This window comes from Ochotona princeps, chromosome 10 (genome assembly GCF_030435755.1).
Source record: "Ochotona princeps isolate mOchPri1 chromosome 10, mOchPri1.hap1, whole genome shotgun sequence".
NCBI lineage: Eukaryota > Metazoa > Chordata > Mammalia > Lagomorpha > Ochotonidae > Ochotona > Ochotona princeps.
In genome coordinates, this window is record NC_080841.1 from 34,431,502 (window position 1) to 34,459,044 (window position 27,543).

At 39.3% G+C, this 27,543-nt stretch overlaps 1 protein-coding gene across 1 annotated transcript in view; it reads right to left on the reverse strand.

Moving 5' to 3' along the window:
* CUBN (cubilin) overlaps positions 1-27,543 on the reverse strand; it is a 218,977-nt gene that overhangs the window by 8,549 nt on the left and 182,885 nt on the right. The window contains exons 57-62 of the mRNA XM_058669299.1: positions 27,307-27,507; positions 25,310-25,439; positions 23,459-23,676; positions 10,225-10,433; positions 2,416-2,578; positions 1,768-1,973 (exon numbers count right to left, since the gene is read on the reverse strand). Of these exons, the coding sequence (XP_058525282.1) occupies positions 1,768-1,973; positions 2,416-2,578; positions 10,225-10,433; positions 23,459-23,676; positions 25,310-25,439; positions 27,307-27,507 (1,127 nt within the window). The remainder of the gene's footprint in view (positions 1-1,767; positions 1,974-2,415; positions 2,579-10,224; positions 10,434-23,458; positions 23,677-25,309; positions 25,440-27,306; positions 27,508-27,543) is intronic.

Genomic DNA, 27,543 nt, shown 5'->3' on the forward strand with positions numbered 1-27,543 from the left:
ATTAGAGTAAGTTGCAGAAGAAAATAGGCCATCTGGGCCCGGCGGCATGGCCTAGCGGCTAAAGTCCTCGCCTTGAAAGCCCCGGGATCCCATATGGGCGCCGGTTCTAATCCCGGCAGCTCCACTTCCCATCCAGCTCCCTGCTTGTGGCCTGGGAAAGCAGTGGAGGACGGCCTAGTGCATTGGGACCCTGCACCCACGTGGGAGAACCAGAAGAGATTCCAGGTTCCCGGCATCGGATTGGCGCGCACCGGCCCACTTGGGGAGTGAAACATCGGATGGAAGATCTTCCTCTCTGTCTCTCCTCCTCTGTGTATATCTGGCTGTAATAAAATGAATAAATCTTTAAAAAAAAAAAGAAAAAGAAAACAGGCCATCACAGAAAGGAAGCTGCATATCAAAGTACGGTTTTTATACACAGCTACAGCCTCTAGTGTTCCAAGTGCCCTGCCACAAGACTCATGTTCGCCTTGGAATTGACCAGAGTCCATAAAACCATGAAACAGATACTGCCCTGCTGAAATCCAGACCCTCTTCTCCACGCCACTTCATGGCCGAGGCCTGTGCCCTTCCTCTGAGCACAATGTGGTGTAGTTTGCTCCAGGTTTGCTATTGGCCTTTCCCCATAGATTCGCACTCCTTGAGACTAACCCTATCCTGCTCCCCTCTTTTAGCCTTGGCTACCCCTGAGCAAATCTCATGAGAGCCCTTGGCACCACTGTGAATCCCACAAGATCGCCTAGAATCTGTTCCCTGTTTCCTCTGTAGTCCTTAGGCAGCTTCTCCACCCTGAAAACCGCTACCAGTGCAAGGAGGATAGCCCAGCACTGTGTCTGCTGTCAGTGTCTAGGCTTTGCACACACCTCAGCAAGTTCAAGGTCTACTCAGCAGGCAACACAATTTAGACATATCCACCAGGAGTCAGACAAACTTCTCTTTCTTGTGAGAAACTAGGAGATCCCAGGTTTATAACAAGGAGGATATTAAAGATTAACTCTCCAGTGGGATTCCATTATTGAACATGTCATCCTTGGAAGAAACCAGAGAAGTCTGGTTGATTTCTAAGCTACAGAGATACTCAAGGTATTCCCAGATGTTTTTCTAGGTATTCATCTCCAAGAACAGGCTCCCACTTTACATATCTTCCCTGGATAATATTATTCTAATTATTTTTACTAGCTGTCCATGAGAGAATAGCCCAAACCTTGGAGCCTTCTGTAAACATCTTGCCTTAAGTCTCATCTCTTCAATGTCTCATTCACATGTAAATTAAGATTCAGCACTTTCCTCTTTTATGTCACAGTGAATATATCTTGGCTGGACGGGTGCCAAGCAGCCTCTTTACTGACTTCCCTATATTCTGTATTGATCCTTCAATCAATCCTACCTATACGTAGTTCCCATAAACTACACAAATGCTTCTTAAACCATGGTGCATGGACACACGGAGACACTCATCAAGACTTCAGAGTAATGGGTTCATGTGAGTGAATTTGCCTCTCAGTTTGGGCCCAGGGTATGCCTTTTAAGCAAGACATCAAGTTGCTTCTTAGCCACAAGAAACTGAGAAAGTTTGTGACTTATATGACTGAGTGAACGTTTCTTAATATGTCCGAACCTAAGGCTTTGTATAAGCCTGAAAAATAGATAAAGCTGGAAGTAATTTTGAGAGTTTATTTAATAGTTCTTTAGTTGCTACAGGTGTTTTTGCAAACCCCAATGAAAAAGCCACTCATGTGTGACTGTCACCCATCCAATAATGGTTACCTCTGGTGAGTCCTGAAACTCTAAGTAATTCTGCGTACAGTCCTGTGAGTCCAGCTGTAGTTCCCACACAGTGATCTTGACCTGCTGGTGTACAGGAGCTTCAAAGACCCAAGTACAAAGGGAAAGGGAGTTGCTGGGGCTGGATAAATTGGATGCAGAAATATTTTGTGGGGTCCAAGTTGCATTATATGTTCCACCACAAGGCACTGACAAAGGAAAAGAGAAACAATGTAAGAGATGTTTTGGGTTGCGTTTCATCACAGCTGTGATCCTGAAAATTCCACCTCCATGATCTTCCTGGCCAAAGGAACTATACTGATATCATTTCATTGAAGATTTAGAGGAATATATCAATTATACGAAAATTATACAACAGGTTAAACACACGGTAAATAGCATATTATATATGATTGACTTAGTAACTGATACAGTAAGCACAGCATTCTACTTTTTTTTTTTTTTTTTTCAGGCAGAGGAGTTTTACTTGGCAAGTGAACAATGACATGAAAAAAAGAGGGAAAAGGAAAGTACCTCCCGGGAAGGGTTGGGAGATGGGATGTTTCCTGAAAGGGGAAAGAGATACCATAGCACTGTATTTAGCACCTAAATACAAACGTATTTCATGATATACAAATTCAATTTACTCACCATCCACGAACGTAAGTGTAGCATTAAATCCTTCCCTTTCTACAGTCGTGTCAGTGACAAACTGAACCGTAAGGAAATTACCAGAAGAGGTAAAAGGAGCAGGTACATTGGAACCACAAAATGTTCCAGCCAAGTTTGCATTTTCACTCTCCCCATCATATACCTGAAAACCAAAACAGCTCATGAATGCTCCATCATTCACAAATAAGTTGCATATCTTACACTGCACTGGATGCAAAGCCCCCATAGTTTAGGAATAAGAATTTTCACATTGGTGTTCCTAGTCAGCCTTCATTCAGGAATAAACTGTGACTGATCTGATACTCTTGCAAGGATTTTCAGTAAAAGTCTGGTATCATACCTGGCATTGTTCACTCTGATGTCTTGCCTAGTTTATCCTTAAAATCGCCTACTGTGCTAGTTCCCTGATTTGTTATCCTTCATTCACCTGCTCTCAAAATATCAGCTGCAGGATGTTGTTCGGATGAAGTCTGACCAAACTACCTCTCTAAATAAGTTATCTGTCGACCTACTTCCTCTCATTATAGAAGCCCAGCTTCTAACAGAAGCTGCTGTCCTCTGTACCCTTTACTCTTTTAATTTCATGTCTTATTGTCTTCCTCTAGCTCACACAGCTCTTTGAGCTGGCAAAGCGTACTCCGATTCTTGACTATTCCACTTGCTGTTCCCACCGCCTAGAACCATCTTGCCCTGCAGAGCCACAGTGTGTTCCCCAACATTCCTTCCATTATCCCCGAGCCAGGAAGGCTTCCTTTGCTTACATTCTCAACATTTCCAATCTTTTCTGCAGAGCAACGTTTAGCTTCTACATAGTGCATATGTACTAGTGCATATGTACTAGTTTATCCTACATACTTTATATTTAATTTGTCTCATTTTTCTTCCCCACTGCAAGTTTCATGGAAGTGAATATTTCTGTCTGCTCAGTTCACTGCAATTTCCAAGGTTTTGGAAGTGCCTTTCTTCTACTACCCACGTGCTTCAGTTTGTTTCATATTTCTGTAACAGAATGTCACAGCCTGGGTGTCTTACGGAGAAGAGAAACTAATTTCTCACAGTTTGGGGGACCAGAAAGTACAAGCTCAATGAATCAGCTTCTGGTAGAGGTCCCCTTCTGCCTTTTGAGATGGTAAGAGGGCATCCACATGCAGAGAGAGCAGGAGTGTGCTGGCTCAGTTCACCTACTTTTCATGTCTCAAGTCTTCTTGACCGCAAGAGATATCTGGAACCTAACATCTCAGTCATCTTTGATTCTTCTTTTTCTCCTCACTTCTCCCACATCTACTCCATTCTTCCTCCAAAATATATCCCAGAAAGCTCCATGCCCTTCAACTTTGTCATGGCAGTGTGTGTGTGTGTGTGTGTGTGTGTGTATCCACAGTGTTCTCCCTCAAGCTGAGTGTCTGCTTGTTAATGTGGAACAATGCACCTGCTCTAACATGCTCCAGAGAATGCACACTGCTATTTGCCGGGGGGGTGTGCCCACCTGATCTGCCATGCCTGCTCCCAGGTTCCTCCCTCTCCACCGACTCCAAGTCCTCCATTCCAGAAGGCATTCCTCTCCAGGGCCTCTGTGCACACCAAGGGCAAGCTTTGCTTACCTCTTCAACGATGGACGACTCCTTGTCAAGGGACCTCAACTATGTTTATCTCCTCAGAGGCCAACCCTATGCAATACTGACTTCTCCCAAAGTCATCTGTTTGATTTTGATCATAATCAAAATGTAACTTATTTATGCTTTATTTTCCTTTTCTGGTCTCTCTCCCAACAAGAATGGAAGTCCCATGGGTGGGAAGACTTTGACATATTCACTGTGGTGTTTCCATACCTATTCCATTCATCATGACTTTTAAACATGAGGGGCTTGGATTTCTCTAAGACAACCACTAGAAAAGGAAGCATTTTTTTCCTTCTGAGGAGATTTCATATTTACAAAACAAGTATCTCTGTCAGTGTAGTTCCAAACACGGAATTCATAACATAACTGCAGTGTGCTAGAGATCACCAAACAACCGTAACTACAGACAGTGTTTTAACACACTAGGACTATGGTAAACTAGAAATAGTTGAGAGCAGCGTTTTAAAAACAACAAAAACAAACCAAAAAAGCCAACAAATAATACAAAATAATTTACCACTAGATGGCACCATTCTTCCTACTGAAACACAATCAGTACATTTAGAATCAGAAGAGGCTCAAGGGATCTGTAATGTAACCCCTCATTTTACAGAGAAGTGCGCTTGCCAAGACCGAAGTAATACACTCTTTCTGGTAAACAAGTTAAAATTTCATTATAATCACTGCTGTGTTGGTATCATATTAGCAAGCATTTCTATCTGTGTAATGCTGAGCCAGACTTCTGTGGCTCTCTGTATATGAGCAGCTTTAAAGCACTTTATGAAAACTTTCAATGAACTGTTGAGAGAAATAGTCTATGAATTCATATTCAAGAGGATGTTAAAAAGTTCATGGAAAAAAAATGATGAGAAAAGATACCTTTATTTGGTACCAAAAATTTTTGGACCCATGCTGAATTCACATTCCCATGAGCATTTTGAATGTATATCTGTGTACATACTGTATGCGTATGATATATACACAGCTGTGTACACATGGAAGTACACACACAGACGTATAAAGTTATTCAAATATATGGAATGTGTGTAAATTATACATAAAATAGGAGGGAAATGTCCTGCAATAAAAGAACGGAAGTATTTCTGGGGAACCCACATGGTGGAGCCAGGAAAGACTTTACATTGACACTTAAGTTGTTCTATAAATAAAGAGATATTTCAGATCTACAGAAGACAAAGAACAGGCCAGCCAGATGGACAGGAGGTGGAAGGTCACGGACTCCTGACCCTCTGATGGGTGGGGGGATTAGGGAGAGAGAACAGCAGAGATGGAGAAGGCCATTGGGCAGGGCTCTCAAAGCTCATCTGCTGATTGCCAAGGAGCTGGGACCTTATCCTTCAAGAGTTAGAGGAACTATGAGCTGTGGTTATGCAACAAGGTGGAGGAATCCACCATGGTGGGAGGGTTTGGGGAGGGGTGGGGAGAACCCAAGTATCTATGTAACTGTGTCACATAATACAATGTAATTAATGAAGTTAAATAATAAATAATTAAAAATAAAAAAAGAGTTAAAGGAACTCATTTGGGTTTTGAACAGATGACTGGCCAGTATGGAAGAAGTGTGCATGTCAGTTCCAGGTGGATGCGCATTCGCCTACTGCCTGCCTCGATGAGCTCTCTCCTGAGTCGAGAAAGACAGCTTGTGCTCAGGACAGCTGACATAGGCCTTGACTCATGTACATTTTCTTCAACTACTTTTCACTGTCCACCCACACCAAAACTCCACCATGGACTTCTGCAGAGCTGTTCTGCATGTTGACACAAGCTGGTGTCTGATACAAGGTACAGTCACATACTTAGAATACAACATAATGTAGAAAAAGCAGGATATGAATAGATAGGATACATATAAGACATGCCATATATAGATTCAGATATAAACAGTGCCCTCAGGACTGGAACAATCCTATGTAGCCACGTACTGTACTACTGGGAGTCTATGTTTTATGGCATATCTGCTTTAGGCTTTAGGATCTCAGGAAGAGATACAAAGCAGCAACGCTTAGAATCAGCTCTGCAAGTACGGAGGTTCTTAGTAGTGTTGTTTTGAGACCTTGATGCTCTTTTCCAGTGCTTGTAGCCATGTCTGGAATAAAGTAAGTGCTCAAATGAATGAGAACTGAACGAGTGACTGCAGGAACCACCTCTGAAATACAGGGTCCTGATGCCTCCATTGACTGTGGATCCTCTCTCCAAAGATGGACAGCTCCGCCTTTCAAATGGCTGACCACAGCCAGATTGGTTAAGCCCACAGGGTTAAGAGAGGTTTTTAACAAAGTTAGTACCATCCTCTAGGGAGTCTTTCGAATAAGTATGGTGTTTTGGGGGGCCATCACAATAATTTGGGGGGTGTAACTGGCATTTAGTGTTTAGAAACCACATTACAGAATCCTGTCCTGTTCTAGGCTGATTCATAGGACAGTTTTGCAAAGTGACTTTGAATGTCCTGTCTACTATTTCATCCATGTGAATAAAACAACTGTTTATAATCATTTAATTCCAGAACCTAAATCCATCCTAACTATAAACACAAAAATGTTTTTGCATACTTTTGATATACACCAAATTTCCAGAAATTCAATTACCATGTAAACTGAGGGCAGGCTGTTCTTTATTTTACTAAGAAATCATTTCTTTTGAGCTTTTCCGCTCAATACCTGGAAATACCTGTGGCAGATGGCAATGCAGCTATTGGTGTTCAAGTTGCAAAATACAACCTACCTAGAATTATTTAAATTCATACTTTCGCATTCATCCTCTCAGCACATGAGAAGAATCCAATGAGTTTATTATGTGAGAGCATAGTCAGAATATTTACATATAGAAATCGACACCATTTGATGTGTTTTCCTTTTATTTCTCCTCCTTGTTGCACTGAGTGTATCATTTGTTTTTCTGAAATTATCTTTATATAAGTGGATCTATAATATATATTTGTTCTTTAGATAGGAAATGATTCTTTATGAAATAATACCAGTGATCAGGGGCACAGGTTGGATTGAGGAAACACTGGACAGTATTGGTAAGGGACCATCCCCTTGCTGCTAGTGTCCAAGCACTGAGCTCTCCAGGCTGTCTCCCACTGCTCAGCACAGAAGCAGCTGAATGGCTGGTGATCAAATGAGGTGACAAACAAGCTGATGTAGATTCTTTTCCTGCTGTCATAAGAAGCATACTTCTGCCACGTGCCTCCGAACTTTGTGAAGGTTAACAACATGGAGAAGCCCAGCTCGGTCATCCCAGCCACGAAGCCTTGCTAACCCCCCAATGAAGTCAGTCAGGCCGTTTTCTAATCCACTGTCCACACTGTTCATATTCATGACCTGTAGTGTTCTGCAATAACTTCTTTGCTTACCCTTCAGTCCTCCACTTTACTGACTGCTCTTTTAGAAGCCTGAACTCCTCAGGCGGCATTTTTAAGTCTCCACTTCACCAGGGCCAAGTACAGTGCCTGGCACATAATTACACCAGCTAACCCTTTAATGAGATGAATGTGATGTCAATTTCAACAGCAACTGCTCAGTGAAATACACAACTCACTGTGTACTGAAATTCTTAGTTCTTTCTAGATCAATGGTGATAGAATCATGGATAAATCATAAAACCGAACTGATTCTATTTGTTTATCTACTGCCAAAGCTGAATTAACTTTACTGCATTATTATCTTTATGTAATGTTTTTTTGTATCAAATTTTGACTGGAATCCTCATACTGTTTTTTAAAGCACACTTTTTTTTTTTTTTTTTTTTTGTAAAATCGGGCATTTTTGAACAATCTTAAATATCAGCATCAGTTCTATTTTGGCAACTTCGCTTTTTACTTTAGAAAGAATTCAACCTGAATTCATAATCCTTGTTTACTCTCATCTTTCATGAACTCCCTTTGATCTGCCTTCTGTGTCAGTTACTTTATTAAAATGGTTGACATCCAAAGGAATGGATTCGTCTTCCAACTTAACGTTTCATGGCTTCTAATTTACAATGTAACAGTACTGACCACTCATCCTTTGTAAAAAATATCTTCCTCCCTGACTTCTGTGAGACTATATTCCTCCAACCTTCCCTGTCCGTCATGACTCCTCTGGAGGTCAGAACATGCCTCTCTGGCTCCAGGCTCCCTTTCACTGAGAACGTATGGTTGGCCTGATTTCAATGATACTCTGTCATCTCCTCTTTGCTCATGACGTTGCTGCCTTCTCGTTGTACCTTGTTCTAGTCTCTGACCCTCTTATCTTATTTGTCTGCCTTATGATACCAAAAACTGTGCCAATAATTTACAAAACCATAGTCTGATTAGTACTGGCAGGTTTTTTTTTTTTTAGTCTCCTAAACATCCTACTTGTCACTGTAAAAATATACATATATAATTGTGTGCTAAAATGTGTATTCCATCTATGACATTCTTTTCCTCACATTTAAAACCAAGTTCTCAAGTTCTTCACAATTTAAGACAATCCAACAACTTAAAACTTTCTGTTGTGCTCATCTCCGATGATGACCCTTCCGGATTTCGGGGGCTCCTCATCTAAAAGGGACCTGTTTGGAAACTCAGCCTCTTTTTCCAACCCATCTGACCAAAGCTCCTGGTTACTATTCCTTAAATACTGTTCTAGCAGTCATTGGAAAACATTCATTCAATTACTTATTTTTAGCTACATAAAATCTAAATTTATTACTTTGACTTCAGGATCCTTTGCAATCCAAATACTTCTCACTATTCTTTAAAAATATTCTGACTTATGCCAGCCTCTTTACTCTTTTTTTTTCTCTAGTCATTTATTCATTAATTACATTGTATTACATGACACAATTCCATAGGTACTGGGATTCTCCCCCCTTCACCCCAAACCCTTCCCCCATGGTGGATTCCTTCACCTTGATGCATAACCACAGCTCAAGTTCCGTTGGGATTCCCTCATTAGAAGCACACACCATACGTACTCTTTCTATAACATGCACATTCCAACTTCTTTGCCTTTTTTTTAATGTTCACCTTGTCTAGAATTCTGTCCTGACTTGAGTAAGTTGAACTTTACTCTGAAATTTTCCTGATTACATCAGATTGTCTTTAAATTTCCTCATTTTTAAACTTTCACACTGCCTTTCAGGCCTAATGCAAGAATCAAACATGTCGGGCCCGGCGGCGTAGCCTAGCAGCTAAAGTCCTTGCCTTGAACGTGCCGGTTCTAATCCCGGCAGCTCCACTTCCCATCCAGCTCCCTGCCTGTGGCCTGGGAAAGCAGTCGAGGATGGCCCAATGCTTTCGGACCCTGCACCCGCGTGGGAGACCCAGAAGAGGTTCCAGGTTCCCGGCTTCGGATTGGCGCAGCACTGGCCGTTGTGGTCACTTGGGGAGTAAATCATCAGACGGAAGATATTCCTCTCTGTATATCTGACTTTGTAAAACATATATATATAAATAAATCTTTAAAAAAAAAGAATCAAACATGTCAGCATTTAAGACTCACTATCAAGGGTATTTTATTGTAGATTTGTATGTGTCAATCTCTAATTTTTCAATCACATCTGAGTTCTGCATTGACAGAAATCTTGCCTCATTTATTTCTTCCCTTTATATACAGTAGTAAAGATTGACCGTTGACAATTTAAATTATATCTGAATTAATATATTCTGATAGATAAAATCACTTAATGTTAAAGAATCACCAAAAAATTAAACAGAAAATTTCCATTGTTCACATCTAATGGGACTTGAAAATTAAGATACCTTCCATATATAAAGGTAATAGAAATAGTAAACCTAAAAGCTAAAAAACAGAAAAAAAAGCAGTTATTTGCATTGTAGACACTGCCATTTTAGAACTTTCCAAGAGCATTTGAGTAGCTCTCTCCACACAATTCATCTTCTTATAATAATCTCTTGATGATGCACTTGTGAAATAAATCTTAGAGCAAGTGTTAGAAACCACTGCTGAACTTTTGAGTTTTACATAGCAGAGATTAATTTGATATGAGGACATAGCATCTGTAACATTGGATGTAGCATCAGTGAAGAACAGGCCATTGTAAAAAAAAAAAAAAGCATTAGCACTTAGAATTGCCAAGAATTCCTATCTTATTGGAAATGGAATCTAGTATAATAAATTCTGGGATTAGTAGATCTTTTTAAGAAACAGGATAACCTTACCTTTACATAATCATAAACACAGCCTCGTCGAAGAGATTCCGACTCCAGAACAAATGTGTTGAAGGTGAGCCTAATTTGTTTGTTTACCGGTGCAGTTATGAACCATATGCAGTTTAAAGACTTGTCGTATCTCCCATTAGAGTTGGAATCAGGAGAGGAAAATGTGTTATTTGAACTGGTCAGGTAACCACCGCACCCTTGCTGAGGTCCTGCAGTGTAACAAAGACATATCACTATGCAGACCAAAGAGAACAAACATTCAGCTTATATGAACAGTTTCCAAGAGAGCATAGTTTCTGTTTCTGTCACACTTTCACAGACACTATCAGGTCCTTCATTGTGCTTCACTGGTTATGTGTAGGTATTTCTTGTACTTGCCTCTGTTCCCTCAACAGCATTTCCCTCTCTGCTCACATCACCAACCCTTCGTTTGTGTCTTTCTCACTCACATATACTTGTTCAGTTAGAGCATTGGTTCTCTGGCAACTAAGTGATCTACTATAAACAACATGGAAAAAATCCTCACTACAGAGAATTTAGTTAATTTTTTAAATACTTCATGGGCTAAGCAGATGCCTCAGAAAAGTTACAGGAAGAACATAAGAAGCAAAACTTACTGATGATTTTGAAAGAAATAGTGAGGGTTGAAACAGCCCTGGCTGGAACAGAAATTAAATAAGGGTTCAGATTAATGTTCACAAAGCTTGCATTCTGTACAAAGCTGTGTATTCCAAACATGGGTCATTACCAGTTCCAAAGTTCATTCTACTTTCCTTTTCTCTCTCATCCTAATTATTTATCTGCTAACAGTGAAAGGACTTTTTTTTTTAAAGATTATGGAGTGCAAAGATTTCTATACTGTTATCTTGTGAGGACATGTAAACAGTGGTAGCCCTCTTTCATTCCCACCACAAATCCAATGAATAACAAACATACAAAGTGACTTTCACGTTAGCTGAATTATTTAATAGGTGAGATTGTCCTGTCTATAACCCCTAAGCCAGGTAAAACTAGATAGTGTTTATACAGTCAGAATCTTCCTGACGTTGAAATGTTTACAAAGGCCTGATGTATCCACAGATGGCATCCAGCACGGAATTATTCTGAAAGCTAAGCAATGCACAGACCTGTACTACACATTACCAATGATTCTGATTCTAGGAAACAGGTCTGCAGCCTAAAGTTGGAATCAGAACAGCTGTTATTCCATTGCGGAGTGACTGCTACTTAAGGGAATCATTAGAGCTTATTGGCATGTGTGGCAGGACACAGCAATTACACAGGGTAATGATGGACTGAGAAAGTTATTTTACATATTCTTTTAATATTCAAATTTAGTCTTGAAGTGGGAAAAGATGAATGAGGGTCCATTAGTAGTAATGATGTTAATAATTATGGCATAATTTAAAGAGTAAAAGGTGCCATAAGAAGGGCAAGAAAAACCTTTTAATTTTTGCAAGAAGGAAGAGATATCTTCAGTGTATGAGCATCTAGGATAAAGAGGAGATGACATCTGATATGGTCTTGAAAGATAAACAGAGTTGGATTGTGTAGAAATGGATTTAAATCAGCAACTCCAGGCTGAAAGGGCCCTATGATCAAAAGATAAATGAATAGGAATGAACACCTCAGGAAAAGGAAAACATAATTGTTTGAGAAAACAATACTTACATAATGGGGAACAGGAAAACATAACAGGCTCACCAGAGAGTCCCAGGCACTGTATTCTATTGTTTTAGACTCTTTTGTTTAGACTCTATTGTTTAGACTCATGATGGATAATGGGGGGGGGGGTCCTCTTGGAGAGTTTTTGATCAGAAGAGTGGTAGGATAAGAATATACCTGCCAATAAAGTCTGATCTGAAAATTGATCTGGTGGCATGGGACTGAAGGAAGTGAGGTCAGTTAAAACAGTAAGAATATGGTGTGGGCCGGAGCTGCCAAGGGATAATAAAGAGTTAGAGGTTTGTATACAGAAAAAATGGTGGTTCTGGGGCTTCATTCTATTATACAGCAGCTTCAAAAATTACATGTCTTATAAGATTCAAGCTATTCATCATTTTCAAAAAGATAATTATTGTTAACAAGTTAAGGACAGAATGACAATGGTACTTGGATACAGTGAATATTATTGCACATATTTATGCAATATTACCACTACCAATACTACTACTACTGCTGCTACTGCTATCATAAGACAAACCCTCATTCGGTAGAGTTTCAGACAAGAGTTTTTAAATTTTGGGCATCTGCTATTATAGATTGAGAAGACTGGTTGATTGGTCTTTCTTCAGTCATTTTCTTTAAGTGTACTAGAATGGACAGATCACATTTTTCTATTTACTTGATGTTAGGCTTGGTTGCATGATTTACTTTAGGTGATCTACATTAGTAAGCACGATGGCTCAATTTGCTAATCTTCTGCCTGTAAGTGCTGGTAACCCATGTTGGTGCTGCTCCATTTCCCATCGAGCTTCCTCTTTATGGCCTGGGAAAGCAGTGGAGGAAGGCCTTGGGACCACCAGCATGAGAGACGCAGAAGAAGCTCCTGGCTTCACGCTGGTTCAGCTCCAACCACTGCAGCCAGTTGGGGAGTGAACCAGAAGATGGAAGCTCTTTCAATATTTCCTTCTTTCTATAGATCTGCCTTTCCAATAAAAGTAAATTAATCTTAAAAAAAAATAGATGAACATATGTTTTTGTTTTTTTTTTTTTGCGCTTCTGGAATCCACTAAGAGATCATGACTCCCATTACCTGCTGATCCCCAGAGAAAGTAGATACAAATGGAGCTGATTCGCACCCAGCCTGAACTCAGGGTATAGTTTGAAACAGACAAGTCAGTTAGTGTGCAGACATGTATGTGACTAAACAAAAACTCTAGTTATCATCCACTTATTCTGAGCTGGTTTATTACAGAACATTACTGTAGTAACAGCAGATAAATACACAAATTGTTTGAATGGTCCAACTGTAACACGGCACACCACCTAACTCATAAAATACATGGAGAAAATAAGCCATGTTTACTGTTGCAGTATTCTAGAATGACCCTTTCTTTTTAGAATAAGACATCTTTACATGTACAGCATCACCCATCCATCATCTGCTTCATTACTGCACATTTTCTGACCATTTAGACAAGCCTCATCCATCAGCATCTGCTTCATCAGTCAGCTTGTGTCAGAGCCACTGTGGAAAGACACTCCGTGAGGACAAATGTCACACTAACCTTCCTTAAATTAGAAATGTTTCACACAAAAGACCTATTTTCTTTGACGAAAGCAAATGTTTTGGCCGAAGAAATATTGGAAGTATAATCCTAAGGAAATCAGAAGGATCAACTCCAAGGTTTACTTAATTAAAAACCAGTAACTGAATCCTCAATTATTTCTCTGCAGTGATTTGATTTCAGAGTGAGGTTCAAGGCAGGACTAATCTGATAAAGGAAGAAATGGCTGTGTTACCTAAGAGCAGGCATGTGAGGTCTCCAGTGGAGTTAGATACACTCTCCACCCCCTCTCCCCTCCCCCTCACACAGCCCTAACCCCCACAGGCTGACATTGTGTTCAGCTCCTCTGATGAAGTCTCAAGCCTTTTCTGGACAATCACTACCTCCCTGGGGGGGACGGCGAGCTCTACTTAAGAGATAGAGATCAGTATGACTGCAGGGATTTTCCTGTTTCTCTATGAGAATGTTGAGGCTTTAGGGCTATGGTTGGAGGAGGCTGCAGCAAAGCCTGGAGCAAAGCACAAACAAGTCCACAACCAGCGCTTTAGGAACGCAGTGCACCAAGATAGCTTTACTGCAGCCACAATGGGATATAGGACTAGATTTTATGCATTTCTCCCCCTCTGAACAAACCTTGTTGGGATTTGAATCACTCTCAATTTGAGTCACGTTAGCTAGCCTAATTTAAGAATCGCTTTAACTTAGAATGTGTATTTAGTCTGCTAATATTTGGAAGGCACAACACTGAAGCAGTAAAAAAGGTAACTTACTAAAACAGAAAGATAACTGATGCTGAAAATGAATGTGCCGAAGTCCAATACACATTCAGGAGGAAGAGTCTCGGCAAGAATGGAGGAGACATTGTTCAGCCTGATAATCCCTTCAGAGAGCAGAACAGCTCATGGGGAAAAACAAAATGCTTTCCTCTCAGCAGGGACAAGGTAAAGACATTTACATCTCACTACTCTGAGCCAGAGTAGTGTTACAATTCTTGCCAGTAACATACAAGAAGAACAATATGCAACTTGTACAGAAAGAAACAAAACTGCTACTCTTGCAAATCACATTATTTTCTAGGAAACTGCCAAGGGGTATGCAGAACTGTTCCTAGAACTAACATGTGAGTTCAACAAGATGCAAAAGCAATCCACAAAAAATTAATCACATGCCTAAATCCTAACAGCATACATGGAAATCAAAACTGAAAGACATAATACCACTCATAATTATCATGAAAAATGATTTTGAAGTAAACACTTATTTCCAGTAAGGCACATAATTACTGAAAATACACAAAATGTATATTTAAAATTTTAAAATTGTAAAAGCAATCCAAGAAGATGTACATAAGTTGAGAGGCATGGATGTTCTCCCCTCCCATTTGATATAGAGGTTTAATAGAATTCCTACCAAAACCATAGCTTGATTTTTTTTTACACTTAAAATATTAGTTTAAAATTTATGTGGATAGGGACAGGCTTTTAACTATATAGCTGGTACTAACTGACAAAGAAAAATAAAATGGAGGAATAAGTCCACCTGATACTGAGGTTTTTTTGTTTTTTTTAATAGATAGGACAGTGTGATGTTGGTACAGAGTCAGACATGTGGAATGATGGGACAGAACAGAGAACCCAGAAAAGCACCATATAGGCCAATGAAAAGGCCAAAGCAGTCCAATGGATGAAGAATAGGTTTTTCAACAAGGCACTAAAACAACTGGGCACACAGAGGCAAAAAATTAATTTGAATTAGGACCTCACACAAAAATTAACTAAACGCGGAGCACAGAAACAAATGAAACAGTGTTTTGGGAGAAAACAGCAGAAACTCATTGCGATCTTGGGATAGGCCAAGAATTCTTAAACTTGTTAAGAGAAAACTGGATAAACTTGACTTTCTTAAAGTTAAACAACAACAACAACAACAAAAAACAGAACAAAACTGTTATTTTGTGAAAAACCCTGTTAAAAGGATGGAAGGTATAGACTGGGAAAAAATAATCACAAACCACATATCTGATTATTAGTGGGAATAAACAGTTCTCAAAACAGTGTAAAAACAAATAACTTGGAAAATGGAGAAACATATAGACACTTCATAAAGAGGACATGCATTTGATAAAAAAACTAAGCACATGGAAATTGTTTATCATTGAGGAATGTGAATTCAAGCCATAGCGAGGTTTTACTATACAATGATTATAATGGCTAAAACATTATAGCAATAGCAACAGTTCATTGGGGAGAACAAAAATCTACAATTAAGTGACCAGAGTGGGGGTGTAGGGCTCATTTTAAAGAATGAAAAACAACTCTCTAACTAAAACAATGAAAGCCAGAATACAGTGGAACAACATAAAGTGCTGTAGGAATTTAAATGTCACACTAGAAATCTATATTCAAAGACAATACCTCACACAATTTAAGACAAATAAAATTATTGTGCTTTTCATATACTTTGTCAAAAAACATATTAGACTGAATTTATAGTAATTTGCTAACTTCTCTTCCAGAGTAAGATTATGAAGAAGAGGAGCCTGGTTGGCATTTTTACATCCCCCAAGATGCTTAAGCAGCAAGTGGCTGATGAATATTATCAAATGGTGAAAGAATGAAGGGAAAACATAAATCGTTCAAATTATATGGATTTTTGTTTTGTTGTCCAAACTGATAGAGAATTCTTGTTAATTAAATCTATTTCTTGATTTTTGAATTTTTTTGGTATAAAACACATATTACACATGTGAGCATGTGTACATGCACGTATGGCTTACGGATGTGTATGTAAACATCCATGAGTCTTGAAAACATACATGAGTTTTGCCCTGTGTGTTGACCTGTTCACAAAACTAGTTTATTGGACACTCAAGGCACAATTTATCACAAACTGGAAGCAGAAAAATAAAAACTATGCCAAAACATTTAAAATACCATGAACAGTGCAGTTTTTTAAATATTTTAGACTGATATATAGTATTTATATGTATTTTTAAGGCCTACAATTCAACTTTTCAACACATACTCTTAGGAACAAAATGTTTTTCAGCTGAAAGCTTCGCTAAAATGAATCATGCTAAGTCTGTTACTTTTTGAGACATTTTAATCCTTGAATATTTGGTTCTCACAGGTAGAACAAATGCATTAATTTGTGAAATTCAGGATAATGTGCAGCAACATTTTTCGAAATAAATACGATTTATTTACTCAGTAGCAACCATTACAAAATTTTTAATTGACTCCACCAAATTTACTTTATTTAAAAGAACAAGATTAACAGTTATGTATTAATTAGCAGTCATAAATAAGCTGCAATATAAAAGACATGAGGTTTCTAAAACTATATCAAGTACCCAATAGTTTTAAAATTATTTCAACAAAGATATGGAATTGTTTCATTCTTATTGATACATCGATTTGAGCATTGCAGTTTTTATATTTCAACTTTCATTACTCAGAGATTATTTTCCCACTTACGCTCAAATTTTGTAGGTTACTTTAGAAAATCACTTAATTTCTTTGTGATTTAGTTCCTCAAGTTGTAAACTGAGCTACATAATAAATATAACAATCATAAAAGAATCATAAAAAGAAACATCCAAATCTCCTCATGCTGTAACAATCCTGTGGTAAGAAATTTTTATATGTTGGAAGCCATAATTTGGGGCTAGAAGCTTTGTGTTACACAGAGAATTATTATCCTTAGATTGCCATATAAATTACAGCCCAATAACTGTACTAAGTTTTTACCGTTATATCATGCTAGGACAACAAGACAGATGGGACTTTTGTCAACACCAGCAGAAAGATAATGGGCTCTTTCTGCACATAAATATATATGAAAGAAAAAGCTGGCAGGTTCGCCAGCCACATGGGAGACTCAGATGGAGTTACAGACTCCTGGCTCCAGCCTGGCTCAGCTCTGGCGATTACTGCCCTCAGCGGAATGAACCAGCAGGTGGGAGAGTCTCTTTCTCTGTTGCTCTCCCTCCCTCAAATAAACATCTAATAAACAGTGTGATAGAAAAAAAAAAAGCTGGCAGTGTCAAATGAGACAATGAAAGTGGAGAGAAGTGGTCAGAGAATCTCTGACCTAAACAATAAAGAAGCCAAGACTAGCCACATCTCCAGCATTGTGCCTCATCCCCCAGTATTTTTTTTTTCTTTACCAACTACCAGGTACAGGGAAGGCTGATTTAAAAAAGCATGGATTTCAGAGGCAGCCAACCTACTTCAAAACTTGACTTTACCCTTTACAAACCTTTGACAGCAAACAAAATACAGCCGCTTAAATTCTAATTTCCTCCTTTGTCAAATGGGGTAATTCTGTCTCCTGGGATGGGGTGAGGATTAGATGAGGTGATTTACACAACAGAGCTTCCTCAGCAGGAGTAGTATCTTGGTGTTAGGCAATCCTTACCATTATGTCCCAGGATTTTGTGACAAACCTTCACTTGCAAGCCAGCGGAATGTACAAAGCCCAAATATTGAGGGCACTTCTAAACAGATCTTCTGCAGTATAGCCAAAGAATATTTTAAAATCTGTATTGCTGATGAGACATGTTCTTTTCTGTTGCTAGGCACATTACATCAAAGCCAAATCAATCTAAGTAAGGAACACCATTATGGGGAAAATATAGTTACCAATAATTTAACCCCAGATACTCAGTCACCTGACACAAATTGGGTTACATTTTGAGGACCATGCTATGCGGATTCCCAGTTTGTGTGAGCTGGAATGTTTTTCAAAAACTTACTTCATAATTTACCACAGACTCAATTTCAGCATTTAGCTTGATTTTCTCTATGTCATCTTGCTTTACTTGGCCTAGAATAATCCTACACTTCAGGACCAGGCCAGCACTCAAGTCATTCTGAGAACAGGCAACATCTGTGATGTTGGATGTTCATTAACAATCTTCTTTTCCTTTCTTTCTTCTTGTTGATTTTGAATGTAATTCCAGTTTACTTGTGTTTGTAAGCTTTCAGCAAACCAAGCAATTGTTATTTTTCTTTACACCTGTCCCACAATCTCCACTCAGGAAAAAAAAAAACAAACAACCCACAAAGGCTAAACTGTGGATAACCTTGGCTTTGGCATCAGCCCCCCTGGGGAAGGCTAATCAGCAGTGATAGTTACAAGGCTTAAAAAGGGCACAAATGGGCTTCCTCTCCTTTTCTTCCAAAGGGTTTATTAGTTTCAGCTCATCTCATTCTCAGTCTTCATAAGCAAGAGCAAATGACATTAAAAAAAAAAAAAAAAGAAAACCTTCCTCATTTCTTCCTAGTAATACCCCCATTATTGCTAAACTGAGTTATCAGAGTAGTCATTTATCGAATTATTCAAGTTATAATTCAACTATGTTATTACATGTGTCCTTTCAAAAGTCACGCGGGCTGGCAGCTGATCTCATGCTGCTCAGAGATAGCTACACACACACTTTTTTTTATATATGACTGGATGTTTTCAGGTTTACTCTTTCATTGTTTAGCTACAGACATTTAGAGTGATTCTCCAGTTTAAACTTAATGCCACAACTGAAATTGCAAAGAGCCAGCAGCTGACATCTGAACATGACATGTTTGTTAGTTTTCTCTGTTTTAACTGTAATTTCCACTTTGCGTACCCAGCCTTCTGCAGTATTCTCTGCCTTCCTTTCCATTTTTGCAAGTCTCCCCCTCCAAGTAAACATTTTTTCAACTCCCTTGACTTCTTTCTTTCACTACTTATACAGTCCTCCTCCAGCATATTCTGCAACATTTTCCAGATGTTTAGATAACAGGTAAAAATCTAGAGGTCAAACAAAATAACCTAAATACTGAGTCTGATCTGGTATTCCTAATTTTCTGAGGACTAAAGTGGTTTAGTTTATCACCTTCTCTAATAGATCAACCATTATGAACCATGATTGAAATTTGAGGAATCCAGACACATTATAAAATACCATATATGGTGTACCTAACCTATAATATTAATCTGGGATAACTGATTCATCTTTTCCTTAATTCATTCATAAACCCATATTAATACAGTACCAATTATGCACAAAGGCCTTAAGATTTGGTTAGAATTTAATACGTCGAATATGTGTTGTGGCATGAGAGGTTAAGATTTTGCTTCAGAAACCTATGTCCTGTATTGACGTGACTGGTTCAAGTCCTAGCTATCCTGCTTCCAACCAAGCTCCCTGCTCATGTGTCACTGAGGAAGAAGATGTGTCGCTGCCAGACACATGGGAGACACAGATGGAACTACTAGCTCCTGGCTTCTGCCTGGTCTACCTTGCATGTTCTGGGTACTTGAGAAGTGAACCATGGGATGGAAGGTTGGTCTCTCTGAATGTGTTACTCTACCTTTCGAATATAAAAAGATCTTTAAAAAACAATTTAGTACTTGATTTAAGTTATAAATGTACTTTGAAAAAAGATCTATTTATTGAGTCTGGAGTGGTAGCCTAGCAGCTAAAGTCCTCGCTTTGCATGTGCCAGGATCCCACATGGGTGCTGGTTCTAGCCCCAGCAGGTCCAGCTTCTCATCCAGCTCCCTGCTTGTGGCCTGGGAAAGCAGTTGAGGACAGCCAAGGTCTTGGGACCCTGCCCCTGCATTGGAGACCCGGAAGAGGCTCTGGGCTCCTGGCTTTGGATAGGCTCAGCTCTGGACGTTGTGGCCACTTGGGGAGTGAATCAAAGGATGGAAGATTTTCCTTTCTGTCTCTCCTCCTCTCCATATATCTGACTTTCCAGTTTTTTAAAAAAAGAGTACCTAAAGCACTCACATTTTCTTTAAAAAAATATTATTTTTATCAGAAAGTCAGATATACAGAGAGAAGGAGAAACAGAGAGGAAGATCTTCTGTCTGTTGATTGACTCCCCAAATGGTCGCAACAGTGAGCCAATTCAAAGCCAGGAGTTTCTTCCAGGTCTTCCACGTGGGTACAGGGTCCCGAGGCTTTGGGCCGTCCTCAACTGCTTTCCCAGGCCACAAGCAGGGAGCTGGATGGGAAGCAGGGCCACTGGGACACAAACTGGCGTCCATTTGGGATGCCGATGCATGCAAGGTGAGGACTTCAGCCACTAGGCTATCACGCTGGGCCCTATAAATATACTTTCAGATTTGATAGAAGTCAGTAAAAAGTATATTAAAAGAAGAAAAAGAAATTATTGGGGTATAAAGTGCTGCTGTTGAGAAGGATGACACTGTCCCCCATCACCCTGCCACCTTCGCCTGGACAGAGTGGGAAAGGCTCCTGGAGACTCAGAACTTCTGAATCTCAACATTATTTTCTAACACAGTGTTTCTCTTTGATAGGAATGTTCTGCTTCTTCACTACCATGTTATTAAAAGATAAACAGTGGTAATACTGGAAACATCATTTTTCAATAGATAAAAATGGAACTCGGGAAATGTTACTGGGCTTAGCTTGCAGCATTTCCCATTTGGCCATTTTCACACCTTTCTTGGGCTATGACTTGTTCTGCCCATTTTAGACATTTTTTTGTCTTTGTGCATAGGAAAGGTCTCTGGAGCTGACCCTGATGGAGGATGATTCATTCTCCATGTTAGGAATCCCATGTGGAAGCAGACAATAGATGGCTCTCATGCTTAGCACGTGATTCTTGGGTAACAGGCCCTAGAAAATGTGAGTCATGCTTCCAGCACTTAAAACCAGAGCTGAAATGAACCTCTAGCCATTAACACTGTTTGTCTCTGATGTTGCTGTCTCTTTCAGGGACATAGCTTTGTCTTTCCAGACACATCATCCTGTAGGATACCATTTCTCTCTCTTGGGCAATCACTGTCTGTCAAGCTGGGGTAGGCACTGGGCGCCGTAGCTAAAAGGCTGCTTGGAATGCCTCTGTGTGAGTCCTGGCTCTGCCTGTGACTCACCTTCCTGCCAATGGATACCCTTGGAGGCAACAAGGGCGGGCCAAAATATCTGAGTACCCGCCACTCATGTAAGGACTGAGTTCCTAGCACCCGACTTTGACCTTATTGTACCTTGAGTTGTTGTGCATGTTTTTGAGCATTGATCAGTGGATGGGTGAGCGCTCTCTCTCTCTCTTTTATCTCTCTGCCTTTCAACAAATAAACATTAAATATCTATCAAACTTACACACAACTGAGCCAAGTGCAGTTTTTAATGCAGAAGTTTTGTTGAGTGTCAATGGTTTTGGGAAAAATGAAATTGTAACACTGCATAACAAAGAAATTCTATCTAGGGTTAGGGTATATAAAGTAGCAGGTATGTTGTGAAGAGACTGAGCAACATTTTGGCATGAGACCCAGTCTAGAAAGAAGAAATGGAGTCTCTGATGATTAAAAACACATTTACATGTGAAAATTACTTCACAGGTGACTTGGGCAGCAGGTTACAGCTGAGGTAGATCCTCCCGGTAAAGGAGGAACAGGAACTGAACCAGCAGAAGTTAGTAGAATAAAGCACACCGTTAGGCTTCAACTCTGCTCTACAGAGCATGCCCACTTTAGCCAAGCTCACAGAACACATGACTTTTTGAACTATATGATGTCATGGAAGCATCTGACGATCTGGTAAAGGTTCTAAGTTGATTTTTAAAATGCTCAAATTTGCAGATAAGTTCAGAGTTCAACAGATTCCTAACACTCATTATTATCCTTTTGCCATCTGTCAGCCGTTTAGGGCCATGTAGGCTGTTGGCACATGGGCCAAAACCAGAACGGTAAATACATCTCATAGCCGGACATCAGCCCCTGCAACTTGCTGAGTTTGCCTCCTTGCCTTCAGTTGAATGCACGTGGACTCTAGCAACAGACATTTCATAGAAGGAAACCCACTTTTTTTTTTAACAATTTAGTAATTAGGTTATTTTCTCTAAAATTTGTTATGAACACTAGCAAATGAAATCCAAAAAGAGCAAAAAAAAAAAAAAAAAAAAACCTCACAAAAAGTGAAGTTTACCTAATAATATAATTCTGTAAACTTGGCTCTCTGCTAACTTCTGAAACATTAATTCAAAAGTATATCAGGTATTATCAAGTGCATAATCTAACAACAAATTAGCAATGTCTGGGCCCGGTGCAGTAGCCTAGCAGCTGAAGTCCTCATCTTGCACACACCGGGATCCATATGGGTGCTGATTCTAACTGCTTCCCATCCAGCTCCCTGCTTGTGGCCTGGGAAAGCAGTCAAGGACGGCCCGAAACCTTGGGACCCTGCACCCACGTGGGAGACCCACCACCTTTGGGTGATTCCAAGACCAGTCTCTCAAGCCCCAATTTCTCCTCAAATTTAAATTTCCTCCTAGATACCTCCATGCAGATAGCTCACATACCTTCCAATCCCAAGTATCTCAAACTAAATATAATACTTCTGCTCCTCAATATCTTAGATTTCTAAGGTACCAACATTAAAAGAAACCACTATAAGAATTCATTCTCCACTCACATCCTCATTGTAGGATGGCATCAAGCCCTAAACACTGTACTTTCAGGCATCTACCCTCTGGGTGTCTTGAGATTTCTGTCCTTCCCTCCATCCTTCCCTCTCTAGATCCAGTGTGAGTTAATTTGAGCTTTGGACATTTTCCACCAAGCTTTCCATAATCAACATATTCCTTTTCAAGCGGGCAGGTTATCAAGCCTTACTTTTTGAGCCAGTCCAGTCAGGCAGTGTTTGCTTCAACTTATCCAAGACTCTTCAGTGCTTTAGGATAAAATCAGACAGCGAGTCTGGCTTTCGCCTGCCTTTGGCTCACCTTCTGTGATTTCCATAAGCGACAACAGGAGGCTCATGTCTCATTTGAGGGTGGATGTATAAAAAGATACCATCTTCGTGTGTGGGAGAGTGATTTGTCCAATGACATTTTAATGAAAATGGGAGATACAATTTTTTAAACCACAACTGTATGTGACACTCTTCTAACCTTAAATGAAAAGCAACTATAAACAGGTGGAGGGGGAAAAAAAACTAAATAACGTAGAAAGATTATAGGTATGCAAAAGATTTGCATATACAAAATTCTTACCCAATGTTTCCTGGAAAATTATCTTCCAGCCTCTTGCTGTATGAAGTGGGTCAGTCTTGAATACTAGAAGCATATTATTATTGCTGCTTCTAACATTTGGCGGGGTGTTAGAGCCACAGAATTTTCCAAGAAGGGGATCACTGGTGTTAGAACCATCGTAAACCGCCACGTAGTCATTGGAGCAGAAGGTGGAGAGAGCCACATCAAAGTCACTGAACCTGTGGAATTTGCCTGGTTAATATGATGTCCCTTAAATCATAGGTTTAGCTCTTATCAAACAAAAAAAGACCTCAACTCACGTACATTATTTAAGCTTCACTTCTTAGGAAATATTTGCAATAGATGGATGTAGTAATTGGTTAAGAAATTTAGTCCAATTCATTCAGTAGTTATGATATGACAAAACTACAATAGGAACTGGATATTTAAGGTTAAGATGCAACCCCACACTTTAGAGTTGTTTTTTAATCTAGGATTATTCTTGAGTCCATTAGAGATCATGTTTTGAGTAACTGAAATAATATTTATTTATCACTCCAGCAGCACCAATGGACTTTATTCTCATTAAAAATAAAATACTTATTCTTCTTTAAAGAGGCAACATGCTGCTATTTTCCTACTTTAAATTAAAAGAAGAATGTTAATAGAAGAATTAATGCCGGTTTCAAAGTAACAGCTCTATTCTAATAATCTTCCATTTCTTTTAAAATAGAGTTTATGATAAAGTTCAGTATATAAACTCATAAAAACTGTATGTAAAAACTTTGGTATCAGGCCCTGCGTGGTACCCTAGTGGCTAGGGTATCCCACATGGATGCCGGTTCTATCCCAGTTCTATCCTGCTCAGGGATTCCACATGGGTGCCGGTTCTATCCCGGCAGGCCCCACTTCCCACCAAGCTCCCTATATTTCCAGAATTAATATTTGAAGTCCCTGGAGATAAACTACCAGGAGCTAATGATCTTATGGGCAGAATGTGACAACAGACAAACAAGGGGTTGGCTTATAGGTATATGTGGTTCCAGCCCACACCTTCTAAGTCAAATTCCTTCATTGCCATGACTATAACAACTTTCTGAACCTATTACAAGAATTTTCACTAAAAAACAGTATTAGAAATGTGCCGTTTTAGATAAGAGCAGTCTGGAACTTTATCATTGGAGAAGAGGAGCTTGTATCAACCATCATCAGTTCTTCTGGGAGTAAGAAGAACTAGAAGGAGAATGTACTCATTAAGATATCTCTTATAGCAACAGTATAGAGTAGTTTGAATGCATAAGAAATGTATGTTTCTTGAGTAGTCAGCAAACTTATCCATTGAGAAACATGCACGGTCCTTGGAAGAATCCTCACATAGAATCAGATTTGCACTTCTCATTTATACGTGTTTAGGATTTTGTAGGATGAAATAGCTTTCCAAATCGTTGCTATGAGAAACACTCACACACACAACACACACACACACACATCTAATGTGACTGTTTTAAGAACAAAATAATGACAATTATGGAAATTGCTAATCAGAGTTCCTGTGTAAAATAAATACCCAATAAAGGAAACTGCTTTCTCATGTCCTGATTTCAAAATAGGCATGCAATTTGATAATCCATTTTATGTTCTACACTTTTTTTGGGAACTGCTGGGGGAATTATGACTGCTTTAGTGGGTGGAGGGGGTTTCACCCCCTAATCACTGCTAGCTTTGAGGCAGGGCAGGAGGCCCAGACAGAACTTGCACTTCTGCTTCCTCTAGACTTCTTTATAAAACACCAAGAATCGTTGTTCTTCACCACTCCAGCACTCTCTTAAATACAGTCAGAAGGATCTTAAAATGTAGCTCTCTGATACATACTTGATCTGAACCACTCTGTCTTGTCTGACAGTGATGGTATAGAGGCAGTACAGGTTGTTGGGGTAGTCTGTGTATGAGTAGGCAGGACTCTTGACGATTCCAGAGGAGAAGTTGTACACACCACCGCAGGCTGCAACAGAGGCCAGCAGAACATACAGAACAGCAGTTACCATGCACAGCAAGAAAAGCTGCTCCTGAAATATTCTACACTGTTGTACATGTTCTCCAAGGGGAGATGGTAACTATTTTTCTGGAACTAATCGAAACTTCCTCTCATCTTGTTTTTACATAATTCAGATTTTTTCCGCTGGGAGGGCCAATATGAGATGATAAAGGAGAAGAAAAGGGCAAGAATACTTGAAGGCTTATCTTGGAAAGAAACAAGTCTGGGTGAAGTAATTACCTGATAAAAAAGGATGTTTCATGTGTTGAGATGTGATTTCTTTCCTCTATGGCTGAGAGAAAGAGATGGGGAGAGGGAGACGGGAGCAGACTGAGGAAGAGAGAGGAAAGAGACATTGGGAGGGAGATACATGAATGATATTTGGGACTTCAGAAAAGCAACCATTATCCGAGGGATTAACTGGAGATTATATTTTATCTATTTGTAGATTAAAGAAGACTGTGACCTTAACATCTTAAAAAATGCAGATGCAAGCTTTTTCTGTAAGAGACAGAATATTAAAAAGTGAAATGCTGAAAATCATCTTAAAAAGCTTTAATGCAGTTCCCTCCGTGGGCTCAAAAACATGGGTTTTAAGTCCTAAGTTTTTGTATTTAGTTATGAGACTGGTAAGAACTACACTTGCCAAGATTTGTATGTTTGATCCTCAACAAGCCTGGGAGCTAGCCACTCATCACTGACTTGGAAGTTAACAGCGCAGAGTCCTCACTTACACTAATGAGTTAATAAAACAATATAAAAATACAATAAAGCTCCATGAAGAGTGATATAAAATTCTTATTTTTGATGTGGCTTACATATAAGGAGCACAGCATCAATTGTGCACTCACTGCAGTCAGAAACGCATTATTTTTTCTAAAACTATCATGGTGCTATTATATGTTATAGTTATTTCTATGGTTTATACTGTATCAATTAAATGCTCTACTCACATCTATTAGGAATAATAAAAATTGTGACTGCCAGTCAAAATTATCATTTATTAATAGCTTGTGCCTCAGCTGCACCCACTTGCCCATGAAAGTCTTCTCTACATGTCCATAATTAATAATATACTCACTCCTCTGGGTACCTATGAAGTGCACTAAATATCAGCTTTGGATATCCATTACTCAATTTCATTTTGCATAAGTATGCGGTCCCTCAAAGTTTAAGAATTCCAAATACCTTCCATCGTTGCAATTTGATAGGATTTGAAGGCTTAATATCAGAATATTCTTCAATAAAACTCTCATGCTAGATATATTAAATCTTGCAGACTGTGTTTTTGCAAAATGAAGAACAAAACAGCAGAATAAAAAGCAGAGGTATTGTGATAGGAATAAGAAAATTCCATCTTTTTCTTTATTCAGTGTGGTGTGAGGAAAGACATGTTTGTTGATTGCGGAGTCCTGTTCTAGTGGTGCCCAAGTTACACAATGTCAAACATTAATTACACTTTATAAATCTTGGGGTTAATATTTAGATATCAGCTAATGTGAACAAATTATTTACTAAACATTATTCTTCTTACTAAGAGCTGACTTGGGGAAATAAAACAGGTGTTTGGATAATTCAGGCCAAAAGACAACTTTATGGTAATGTACAAAATACATTTCAATTCTCCTTTTGATTTTCAAAGGACAGTTCTAGGAAGAGTTCATTTAAAAGACCTTTCTATGTTCAAATAAAAGTTTAAGTATTTTTGTGCTGTACAAATTAAAACTTTCTCCTCCCTAAAGTCTCTGAATATTCAAATGGATGATCTGTGAATCACAGTGGAAACTGTTATATGTAAAAGGAAATCGCAAACTATTTTATTATGGTTACTCACAGATTATGCGATAGGAAAACTTGAATCCAAAATCTGTGATGTGGTCATTGGAGTAGAAGTTCAGCAGCACTGGACCAGGGATGGTGAGGGGAGCCAGGGTGTCAGCACCACACACAGTGGCAGCAGGTGTAGAAAAGAGGCTGGAACCCCTGATGATGTGCACACCGTCATTGGCACAGGTTCCTGAGATGGCAGAGCGAGCTGTGCAGAGCATGGAGCAATAAACATTACAATTGG